The 11,000-nt window shown below is 46.4% G+C and overlaps 2 protein-coding genes across 2 annotated transcripts; one reads left to right on the top strand and one right to left on the bottom strand.

Annotated features, from left to right (window-relative positions):
* Positions 1-3,544: 3,544 nt before the first annotated feature.
* Positions 3,545-8,838, top strand: LOC119335681 (plant UBX domain-containing protein 8-like). The gene is made up of 10 exons (XM_037607776.1): positions 3,545-3,772; positions 4,848-4,909; positions 5,016-5,523; positions 5,749-5,858; positions 6,124-6,361; positions 6,449-6,637; positions 6,710-6,874; positions 7,519-7,662; positions 7,749-7,805; positions 8,451-8,838. The coding sequence occupies exons 1-10, from the start codon at positions 3,689-3,691 to the stop codon at positions 8,562-8,564; spliced, it is 1,671 nt and encodes a 556-aa protein (XP_037463673.1). The 5' UTR covers positions 3,545-3,688; the 3' UTR covers positions 8,565-8,838.
* A 58-nt stretch (positions 8,839-8,896) lies between these two features.
* Positions 8,897-9,796, bottom strand: LOC119335682 (non-specific lipid-transfer protein C4-like). Its single transcript, XM_037607777.1, has 2 exons — positions 9,517-9,796; positions 8,897-9,383 (listed from the first exon to the last, which is right to left on the bottom strand). Exons 1-2 carry the CDS (start codon positions 9,794-9,796, stop codon positions 9,376-9,378), a joined length of 288 nt encoding a protein of 95 aa, XP_037463674.1. The 3' UTR covers positions 8,897-9,375.
* Between the last annotated feature and the right edge of the window lie 1,204 nt (positions 9,797-11,000).

Below are 11,000 nucleotides of genomic sequence, written 5' to 3'. Positions count from 1 at the left end.
TAAACCTATATCTAAAACAAGAATATTTTTTTGAATTTGGAACATTTTTTAAATGCATTTGCTTAAATCTTGATTTTTTGTGAAAGATACGAACATTTTGTTAAAAATGGGAATATTTTTAAAATTTGAACATATTTTGGCACAACGGAAAAATCGAAACATTTTTAAAATAGGAACCCATTTTTGTAATTCGTAACTTTTTACGAAATTGTGAATAAAAATTGAAACTGCAAACATTTTTTTAAAATTGTGGAATTTCAGAAATTTTTTTAAAATATATTTGCAATGGTCAAAATAAAAAGAAACATGAAATAAAAAGAGAAAGAAACAGAAAAAGGAAATTTGAAACAGAACACAAACAAAAATGGGCCACCGTGTCTTGGTCGTCCTTGCGTAGCTGAAACTATATGCCGCATTGATCGAAAAATAGGATTCTTTTATTACTGCGTGGGATGGAGACTTTACTGGGCCATAGGGTGCGCGGCCCACGTATGAAATTCTCCACAAATCGTTTTTCCTTTGCTAACAGACAAATTTCGAAAGTTTAGTACCACCTCGGATAAAAAAAAATCTAGACTATATATAGACCCCCTCCTCCTCCTCCTAGTTAGGGCCAGCATTGTGATAACTCATTTAGAGACAGAGCTTTGCTCATCCTTGTGGTTCTTCTCAATCGAGAGACTGCGATCTCTATGGAGAAGATCCACGCTTGGATTCAAGACCCCTAATGGGAAGATCCCTCGCGGATTCAAGGCCTCCTCACGAAGATGAACTAGTTACCATCCATATCGTCCTTTGTTGACTTTGGATTGTGTATCTCTCTTTGTGTTCATGGATCTAGCACATGTGTGACCGTTTCCCGTTTATTTGAGTGATTCCTCTCGTTTCCCCTCGTGTTCTTCGTGTTCTTCGCGGGATCCCCTCCATTTCGTGAAAGATCGGCCTTAGGGTTTCCACCCTACATCACGAGGGGTCCTACACGATAGAAACGGGAGCAACCTAGGGTTGATGAGCCGAGAAGGCAATCCCCAAATAATTTGAGTAACTTATCACATGATTATCACAAAATCATGCTTAAGTGTCTACTGGTGATCCCACCTCAAATCTGTATGTTCCTTGTCAATTTGATGCCCAACGAGGTGAGTTTCCAAACTTCCACTAAAATATGGCTTTCACCGGATACTTCTCCTTATAAGACATAATATATGAGGCGTGCTCCGTGTTGGCCGACTGATATTTTTCAAAGATTACTCGGGTCACGAGCTGTTTGATCGGGATATGCTCATTGTACGATCGTACATGTGTGTTCCTCTTGTTTCCCTCATCGCAACAAGACCCTTGTTCAAATGCAACAGAGGCCTCGATGCACAAAGCATCTCCGACTCGCGACCATCAATGTAGCCATCGCAACAAGACCCGTGTTGCAAATGCACATGACCCTTGTTCAGCTATGTCCATCGTCATTGCAACAAGACTCTCGTTGTAATTACAACATGACCCTTGTTGCAAAAAAAAAACCTCCACCCGTGTTTGTCGCCATTGCAACATCGCCAGAGTTGCAGTCGCCACACAAGTGACCATGTGTCGTGGCCGCAAGGTTGCAACCCAAACAACTTCATGCAGAGTAGAGTGTTGCTTGCACTGTCGCTACTCGCTGCTCGTTGCTGGCTGCTTGTTGTTGACAAGGAAGAGAGATGGAGAAGGATATGAGAAAGAAGATCGGGGATTGGGAGGTGTTGCCACCACGTGAAGGCTGCCTCGGTCAGGTCAAAGGCGTTTGAGAGGTGATGACTCCATGACCGGAATACCGAGGCCCCAACCTCCTCAATGCATCTCCGGTGTGCTGCTGCTGCCTGCTCCTCGTGTGAGTCTGGATGGATGAAGGAAAAAGGAAAAAAGAGAGAGATAGTGTGTATGGTGCAAGAAGGAGGGGATAAAAGAGAGGATATGTGGCAGGCAGAGGAGGAGGTCGACGCAAAACGTGGGATCCGTTGGGTGATCCCAAGCGTTTATAATATAGGAAACGTTTCGAGCCGGCGCACCGGTCGAACTTTCCGCCGGTCTCGTACGCCATGCTGGCTCACGCGATACGGAAACAACCACCCCGCATGAGACACATGTATATGGTGGGCCCCGCACGACTTTTCTTCCTTTTCTTCTACCTCCAGCCCATCACGACTCTGCTCCTCCACACACGCCCCACGCTGGTCGCATCCTCCAGAAACTCTCTCACCGGCGGCGAGTGCTCACCTGCGACGGCGCCCAACACCACCTCTCCTTCATGGCCGGCGAGACCCTCTCCCTTCCTTCTCCCCAATTCGTATCCCCGCTAGCTCCCCATGGCCATGGCCTTCTGCAACTTTCGGATCTCAGCCATGGCCTCCGCCCAACTACGGCTCCGAGTCGTCGCCGGCGAAGCTATGGGAACTGTCAGGGCGTAGCAACCAGAGCTGCAAGCCTGCAACCACGGGCACACGCTGAACGGCGAGGACGGCGGCGCTGGTCCTAGCAAATCTAACGTCGCGGTTTTCTGCTACATGCTTCGACCGGCATAACATTTTGCTACAACTACATCACATTTTGCTACAACACACAGCCAGCGTCGCAGTTTTGCTACAACTAGCGTCGCTTTTTGCTACAACCGGCATCACGTTTTGCTACATCCATCACGACCGAGCTGCAACCCGCGACGGTGAACGACGACTTTTTGCTGCAAGTGTGGTAGGTTTTTGCTACATCCGACAACGACTTTTGCTACATCCATTCTTTTTCAAGGTGCAGCGCCTGCTACCTGCAATGACGAGCTACACCGGGCGACGACAGTGACTGACCTTTTTTTGCTGCAACCGTTGTCTCCGTTTTGCTACGACCGTGCAATAGAAAGCGGCAACAGCTGGCCATGGGAGCTGCATGCCAGCGATGACGGCTGACGTCCGGCTGCAACCGACGGTAACAAGAGCTACATCTAGCGGAGCTGCAACCGGCGACTGGTGTTGCCGAAGTCGTGACCATCACCAGCGAGGGGAGCTGCAACCCACCGGCGAACTTTTTGTTACATGCGTGGATCCGGCGAGATATATGAGAGAAGACGGCGACCGGCGGCGAGTGCAGCATCCAGTAGCGTGGGAGCGGCGGAGAAAGGGGGCGCAGGTGAGGTGGTTGCTGGCGGGCCAGGAGGACGTGCAGGTGAGCAGCGCCCGCGCTTCGTGCGGAGGGGAAGAAGAGCAGGGGAAGTCAACGCACAGATCGGAACGGCTGCTCGCTGGATCGTGTTGGGGCTCGACCGGCCGAACCGTTTGGGCCGGCGCACCGGCGCACCGGCGCCTAGCGTCGCCCTTATAATATACCCCTAGATGAAGGGAGTATCCATAGAGGGCAAAAATCTAAATGTCTTCTTTTATTTTGAGGGGCAACAAGAATGTAAATGTCTGTCAGCCCTAATGGGCTCAGCATAACTACGGCCCACCGGCCCACTTGATCTCAACAACTACCGAGAATGCGAATGGCAAATCCCCCAAAGAAAAGGAACCCGCATCGGCGAATTAATAAGCACGGCTCCGTTGCTTCACGAACTCTCCTCTTTCTTTTTCCTCCACCTCTATCGCTCCTCCTTCCCCCGGACTCCACCTCAACCCCCTCTCCGTCGCGTCGCCGCGGAGCCCTAGGACGGCGCCGCCGCGCTACCGCCATGGCGCAGCCGTCGCAGGAGGCGATCGAAACTTTCATCAGCATCACCGGCGCCGACGAGGCTGTCGCTGCCCGCAAGCTCGAGGTGAACCGACCTGCTCCCCCTCACAACTTCGTCTGTACTGTCTCTTGTCCCTTACCTTTCCCCCTGAAAAATCTGCGCCAGGGGCTACGTTCATGTAGATTTGATGGCTTTCGGGTTGAGTTAGGGTTCGCTCTCTCCCTGCTCGGGTGGGTGAGATGGCGATGCGGTGGGATGGAGGCTGGGTGGTTTGTATATGTGTGACTCAGCATCACCGTATGATCAGTATGCAGAGTCGTGCTGTAGGGTGCTTAGGGTTGATGATAATTCTCCAATTGGGGTTTCTGGAGTGTAATGCCCGCGATCTCTGATTGCTGCATACTCTTAGCTTCTGCTTTATGTTTGTGCTTTGATTAACACTGAATCGTCAATGGATTAGAGTTTGGGGGTGTATTCGATCTCATAAATGATATGGCTGGAAATTGAGTTGATTTGTGCAGTGGGAGGACTGAATTTTGTGGAATCTGTCCAGATGTTTGCGTCATGGACTGTAGGGAGGAGCACGGTAGTGGTTAGTTGTATTTGGACTTTTGGAGTAGGGGCAAGAGGGAAAACATCTTTTTTTTTAAACATGTATGGCGTCTCTGGATGTGCCGAGAGACTATGTTAACTGAACGGCTGAAGTTTTGCAGATCTGCTTTTTCAGGAGATTTATGTCGACTGAGTATTTGATGAACAGATACACTATTAGTGTTTGAATTGTTGTGCATTTCACTTTCTTATATTTGTTCATCTAATAATGCTGTAAAAACAAAGCAATTTGGAATTTAAACAAGTAAAATATCACATTGAATTTCAGTTTAAACCTTACTCAGTATCACTCGATGTGCTGTGCTGCACCTTATAGGCTGGGATACTCCTACAAATTTTAACTTGATAAACAGTAGGGTTGAGGTGATAATGTATTCATGTTATTTTGGCTTTATTATCCTTGATCAATCTGGACTACAGCTATTGTTTTCGTCATGTTTCACACCTTTATCTATTAGATTTAGACATAGTGATTCTTGCAATATGTGTATTACTAGCTTTCTGGGCTTATGTATATGATAATGGCTGGCCAATGAAATGTACATAGGAGCATAGCGGGGACCTAAATGAAGCGGTGAATGCATACTTCAATGAAGGAGATAGATCCACGTAAGTATTTTTCTCTCTTATCTGTTCTCTTTCTGGTATGCGTTTTAGTGTCCTAAAACCCAAGGAATTCCCTCCACAAAATGTAACCAACCTGTATGATTTTCAGCACCAGAATCAATCAGAATCCTTTACCTGACAGTCATGATGATATTATGGATCTGGACGAACCATTTGATCCCATGTTTAGCCGATCTATGGGCAACCCTTTTGGTATTTTGGACCCAAGTTTTGTTGAGAGAGCTGCTGCTGGTTTCTTTGGTCAGGGACCTCAGGTTACACATCCCAGGGATGTGCGGCAGATACCTATTGAAGTTAAAGACACTGATAATCCTCAAATTGGAAGTTCTGGTCAGGGTCCTGTTATTGAAGATGTTACTGGACGCGAGTCTTTATATGGTCCGGAGGTTCATGGGACTGTTGTTGTTGATGAGGATGATGATGACTTGCCATCTACCCATGCTCCTGTTATCCCAAGAAATACTCCAAGCACATACAGTTCTGCACCAAGTGCTCCTCCATTGGTGGATGTTATTGACTATAACAATGACATAGAAGAGGAGATGATCCGTGCAGCAATTGAAGCATCAAAAAGGGATGCGGAAGGACTTACAAATGTAAGCTTCGACTTATTGGATATCTTGCTTTTTTAGTAATGTAGGTTTTACACTTTAGTTTGAATAAGTCTGCTGTGTTTAGGCTTTAAATAGTGGTGCATGTGAGAATGTATCACCTGTCAGAGATAATGATCTTGCACAAACAGTTTCTCTTTCCTTGGAGGCGGTTCTCAGATTTGGGCTCTTGTTTTGTGCATGTATATTTACTATTTTTTTATCAATCAGGTAGAAGAGCGAGAGAGAGTTCTACTTCAAGAGGGAATGCATGCGGTCGATAATTCTTCTGATTTATCTGATAAGGAGGACATTGAAGGAGCAAGTGAGGCAGTTGAAAGGTGACCATCAAATATTGTCCATTGTCTAACTTTATTCAGTTAATTGTAGATCAACAAATTGCTCGGTTTCTCAGGAATGTTTCTTCACTTGCTCAGTTTCCATTGTTCCATCACTCTCCAGTTTCAAAAGCATTGTATTTGTGCTATTTTGACACAAGTTTGACCAGCTGAACATGCACATTGTGTGTCCTAGCGTAATAGCCTTGAACTAGCCTTTCTCTATCTAGTGATAACTGATTCCTTGTATTGTCCTTTCTTGTTGTAGGCAAGTACTAACCACAGGGCAAGCTGGAACTTCTAGGCAATTGGTAGATGAAGAAAACTTCCAAGACGATATTGAAGATGTTGACGAAGAACCTTTAGTTAGACAACGTTCTAGGCGTGTTCTATCTGGAACTGCTGGGCCAACAGAAGCAGTGCAGATGGCTGATAGCCCTCCCTCAGGCCCTCAGCCTCATGCTACTCAAAATGCTCACCAGCAGAATGGAGCTTTCCCCTCAGAGGTATTCTAATCACCTCATGCCTCTAGGAGGCTTCTGTTTTGTTGCACTATAGTTTCTCCATCACAGTTCTGTTTTTTTTCTGTCAAGTGGGGAGGCATTTCTTCTGAAGAGCACGACGAAGCTGTTATGCTTGAGGCTGCTATGTTTGGTGGGATTCCTGAACACACAGAATATCCATTTCCCCTCCCATCTCATGGGATCTCAACTGGCTATCCCCGTATAGCACATCCTCCATCACCAACATTAACTGCACAGAGGTTGTTAAGGGAGCAGCAGGTATGGAGCTGTATTTATCTGCTAGGGAATGGATTGACTATTGCACCTAACAAATGATATTTTAAATTACAGGATGATGAGTATCTTGCAGCCCTCCAAGCTGATAGAGAAAAAGAGTTGAAGGCTGTGGAGGATGCTGAGCTCCGTAGATTAGAAGAAGCTGCTGCAAGGGAAGCTGCTATTGAAATGGAAAAGCAAAAGAACGAGGAAAAGCTGAGAAAACAACTTGAGGAAGAGGTACTTCAGTTGGTATTATCTATGAAGTTCTTTGGGAAAAGTTCCGGAATTCACTCCTCTATTAGTATTCTCATGTTTGCTACATATATACCTCTATATACACTATACAAGAGTGTCATGGGCCTAGCTTAACACACATCCCGATACTAACAGTATAAGAGGCCACATAATATGCTGGGATGTCTTCATGCATGGATTACGCTTGGATGCTGTGCTGTTTAGGGGTTGCTCATCAGGATGATTTATTAAATCACCGTGGATGTGGCAAACTGTTAATTAATATGAGTCTTAATTTTGAACAAGAGTGGAATGAATGCCAGTCTGTAAGATATGCCTGAGATTGTCGAACTTCATAGTATGTTCCTTTACTTAATTCTTATCAGGGCATACTTTTGAACTTAGTTATGCTTAACTAGAAGCAGCCTAATACAAGAGAGATGTCTCTTGGAAGCTTTAGCATCAAAGTTGTGTAGGGTCATTGCTATTTCTTGCTGTGACTATCTGTCAAATAAGTGATAAGAAGCATGTAATATTTCTTCTCCATACTCTGTTAAAGCTTTGATTAGTCTATTATTCTCGATGAACATGTTATATTTGGCACGGCGACACATTTATTATGCATTTGTTTCACATTATGAAAATAGGAGTTGGAGTCCATGCTTGCAGCGAAGCGAGCATCATTACCAAAGGAGCCACTGCCAAATTCTGAAGGAGCCGTCACAGTTGTAGTTCGCATGCCTGATGGCAGTCGCCAGGGAAGGCGCTTTTTGAAATCTGATCAGCTCCAGGTAGGCTGCTTTCAGTTGCCAGTTCCATATGGAATTATTCATTATAAATTTATACCTGCTTCCAACTTTCTGGGATTTTACTGCAGGTTCTTTTTGATTTCATTGACATCAGCAAGTCATTCAAGCCAGGAACCTATAGACTGGTAATTATACTATTTTTCTTCTATTTGAAGAAGTTATGTTCACAAGAGAAGTTCTATTGAGAAAGATCAATTCAGCTTCCACTAACGTGGTATAGTGGATCATGATCATATAGCGACAGTGCTTGGTTATCCACACGGCACACTAGCTGTAGGGGAAACTATATCATGTTTCCACAGTTCAGTTTTTTCGTCATCAACATCTATGTATTAGTGCTGCTATATCAATATATGCTACTAAACAAAGCTTGAATTCCCATATTAATCCATTCCAAATGGACTATGTAGCTTAAGTGGTTAAGTTCAGATAGTTGACGGCACCATTCAGTACAGTGACCTGTATGATGATTGATCGCATAGAATCCATGACTCCCAACCGTTTCTGCTATATGTGGCATGCTTATTTTCATTTTGAGATCACCATTTTCTGGCATGCTTTTAACATGGTGATTACCAGAAATACATTTTAGCTAATCATTTACTGCTGTTGTTTGGTATGTGGAATTTGTGATGACGTAGCTAAACTCTATGGAAGACCGAGCACGTCAGAATATCTTCTTGTTTTATGTTCTATGCGATTACTGATATAGTATTCTTGTTATTATATCGATGAGATGTTCAATACTAATGCAAATCTATGATGTGCAGGTGAGGTCTTACCCCAGGCGTGCATTCACCGACGAGGAGTGTCAGATGTCGTTGAGTGATGTGGGCCTCAGCAGCAAACAGGAGGCCTTGTTTCTGGAACAAATTTCAGGATAGTGTGAAGGATTTAGTAATGGATGACATTCAACTGGGGATTCATACTTTTTACTTCTATCTGTCATATGTTAATGAAAAGTTAGCAAGGTTTCTCGTGAACCTCCGCGTCTAGAAAGGTCTCATTATCCTCTTTTCTTTTATGATCCGGTGATAGCAAGTTCCGTTATGTATCGCAAATCCCACTTTAGGCATGCAGTCAGGATGTATATACAGTACAGTGCTCTTTTGTGATCTAAGCTAATGGATTGCATGGTATGTTTTTCGAGTTCGCAGACATCATGTTAGTGTTCTTTGTGAGATATCTCAATTGGCCTTCATATTATTGGACTCATGGTCACCTCGGTGACCTGGCCCTCCCAACCTGATGTAGTGGCCAGCTTGCATCAGTAATTTAGTACTTATGGTCATCAGTAACATATTATGGATTGTAGTTTTTTTTTTACTGAATTCAGTAGTATTGATTGATATTTCTACACGGCAACCTGGATTTACTGCATCAGTAATTTGAGTATTGATATTTCCACGTGGCTATGTGGATTTACTTCCATCGAGTTTGAATGAAGAAAAGTGCCGAGCTTAAAGTGAAATCGCATGTACGTAGTGCTCGAAGGTGCATAAAAGGAAGGAAATCGGTAGTGACCGTGCGTCAAATCGTCCATTTTATTAACGCGTCGAGATCGACAGCAGCAGCAGGACATGACAGACTGGACAAACGAAAACTACGACGGCGATGAAGAGGCAGCCGCAACAACGGCAGAATGACAACCTTCATTATTAGTCACTCTGACTTGCATCGTTTCTTCGTTCCGCCTCAAGCCGCTGCCGTTCATGCACAGGGAAAAAAGAGACAGAATCAAGCTTAGAAAACTTCGGAGGCATAAACAAAGCAGTGGTAGTAATTTTATTTTGAAGAAGGAATGATGCATGGGGCCATGGGGGGTTGTTGGCTTACAGCAGTTGACTCGTCCGATGTTGCAGCGGGAGGGGATGCTGTTGATGATGCCCATGGTGCTGCACGCGCAGTCGCGCGAGATGGAGCTCAGCGCGCTGCAGCAGTCGGCGCTGGGGTCGGCGGCGCCGGGCACCAGGTACGCGCGGCACGCCAGCAGCCGGTTCAGCTGCGGCACGCACCCCCCCGGCGGCTGCGCCTCCGCCGCCGGCCCGAGGCCGCCGACCACCAGGAGAACGAGGGACACGGCCAGGAGTGCGCGCGGGACGGTGCTCGGCGCCATCGTACGTCGTCGGTCGACCGTTGTCCTCTCAAACGCTGGCGTGGGCTCCTTGAGCTTGTGCTGGCTGGCTGTTGCAGTGCACGGCGACGCGCTATGGTATTTATACGGAGTTTTCGGAGGAGGCGCGGCGAGCTTTGCATGGCTCACCTAGAGCCAGAACTTGGAAGGCGATGATGCACCGTGCACGGAGCGAGCGGTGGAGCAGCCGTTCGTGCACGGAGCAGGTTTTGTGTGAGCTACCGAACGAACGTCACGCGCCTGGGCGCATCACGCTCTTGAGATCTTCACTTCTTTTCCGGCGGGCTTGTCCTAGGAGAGGAGCTTGCGACGCATGGCCTGCTCGATCTGTGTCTGTGCGCGGCTGCCAGGCAATGCCGGTCCCGGCATCTCTCGGTAGCAGAGTACCTAGAAGAAGGTTTTTTTTTATTTGCAATCTTTTTAACACAGTACGAACGCAAGCACTCATATACACGTGCATACACTCACCTCTATGAACGCACATTTACCCCTATGAGCACCTTCAAAAGACCGAGCCGACATATCATGTTAAAATTTACGAAGTCACTGCAGGCACCTCGTTATCGATGAAAACGTCTCCTCCCACTGAATGCGCATCACCAAAAATTCTGAAATAAATGCGAGCACCAGAACTTAAACCTGGTGGGCTGGGATACCACAGTCCCTCTAACCATCCAATCACATGTTAGTTCGCTATTTGCGAAATATATGTTGAACACACGTTATGTGTGCACATGTATAGTACTAGGGTATGTGTATTTTGTACTGCCACGCCTCCTCTCTTCTCTCGTATATTTGTACTTTTTGGTAGATAAGTAGAGGCTGACCCCCTATACCTATATATATGCTCATGCACATAATCAATCATTGTCGATGCATGCAATCCTTACTTTCCCATCTAACATGATATCGGTTTAGCACGCGATCCTCACTGCTTCCGCCCACCTTCTGCCGCCGCCGCACCTTACCGCCGCCGCCGCTGCCCTTTGCCAGCGCCACCGCCGTTGAAACGTGCCGCCGCCGCACCTTACCTCCACCATCGCACCCCTCTCCCCACCCCGCAGCCGCCCCTTCCTCTCCTACCGCTGCTGCATCTTGCCGCACCCCTCTCCCCACCCTGAAGCCGCCCCTCCCTCTCCTACCGCCGCCGCACCTTGCCGCCGTCGCTGCCCACCTCCTGTCGCTG

The sequence above is a fragment of the Triticum dicoccoides genome, chromosome 7B (genome assembly GCF_002162155.2).
Source record: "Triticum dicoccoides isolate Atlit2015 ecotype Zavitan chromosome 7B, WEW_v2.0, whole genome shotgun sequence".
NCBI lineage: Eukaryota > Viridiplantae > Streptophyta > Magnoliopsida > Poales > Poaceae > Triticum > Triticum dicoccoides.
The sequence above is the reverse complement of the archived record's forward strand: the minus strand, read 5'-3'. Positions and strand labels throughout refer to the sequence as shown.

Excerpts from the sequence above, each read along its gene's own strand:
- LOC119335681 (XM_037607776.1), top strand. The coding sequence starts at position 3,689 with ATGGCGCAGCCGTCGCAGGAGGCGATCGAAACTTTCATCAGCATCACC. Across the intron at positions 5,859-6,123 it reads GCAAGTGAGGCAGTTGAAAG|GCAAGTACTAACCACAGGGC; the intron begins GTGACCATCAAA and ends TTCTTGTTGTAG. Across the intron at positions 6,875-7,518 it reads GAAAACAACTTGAGGAAGAG|GAGTTGGAGTCCATGCTTGC; the intron begins GTACTTCAGTTG and ends TTATGAAAATAG.
- LOC119335682 (XM_037607777.1), bottom strand. The coding sequence starts at position 9,796 with ATGGCGCCGAGCACCGTCCCGCGCGCACTCCTGGCCGTGTCCCTCGTT.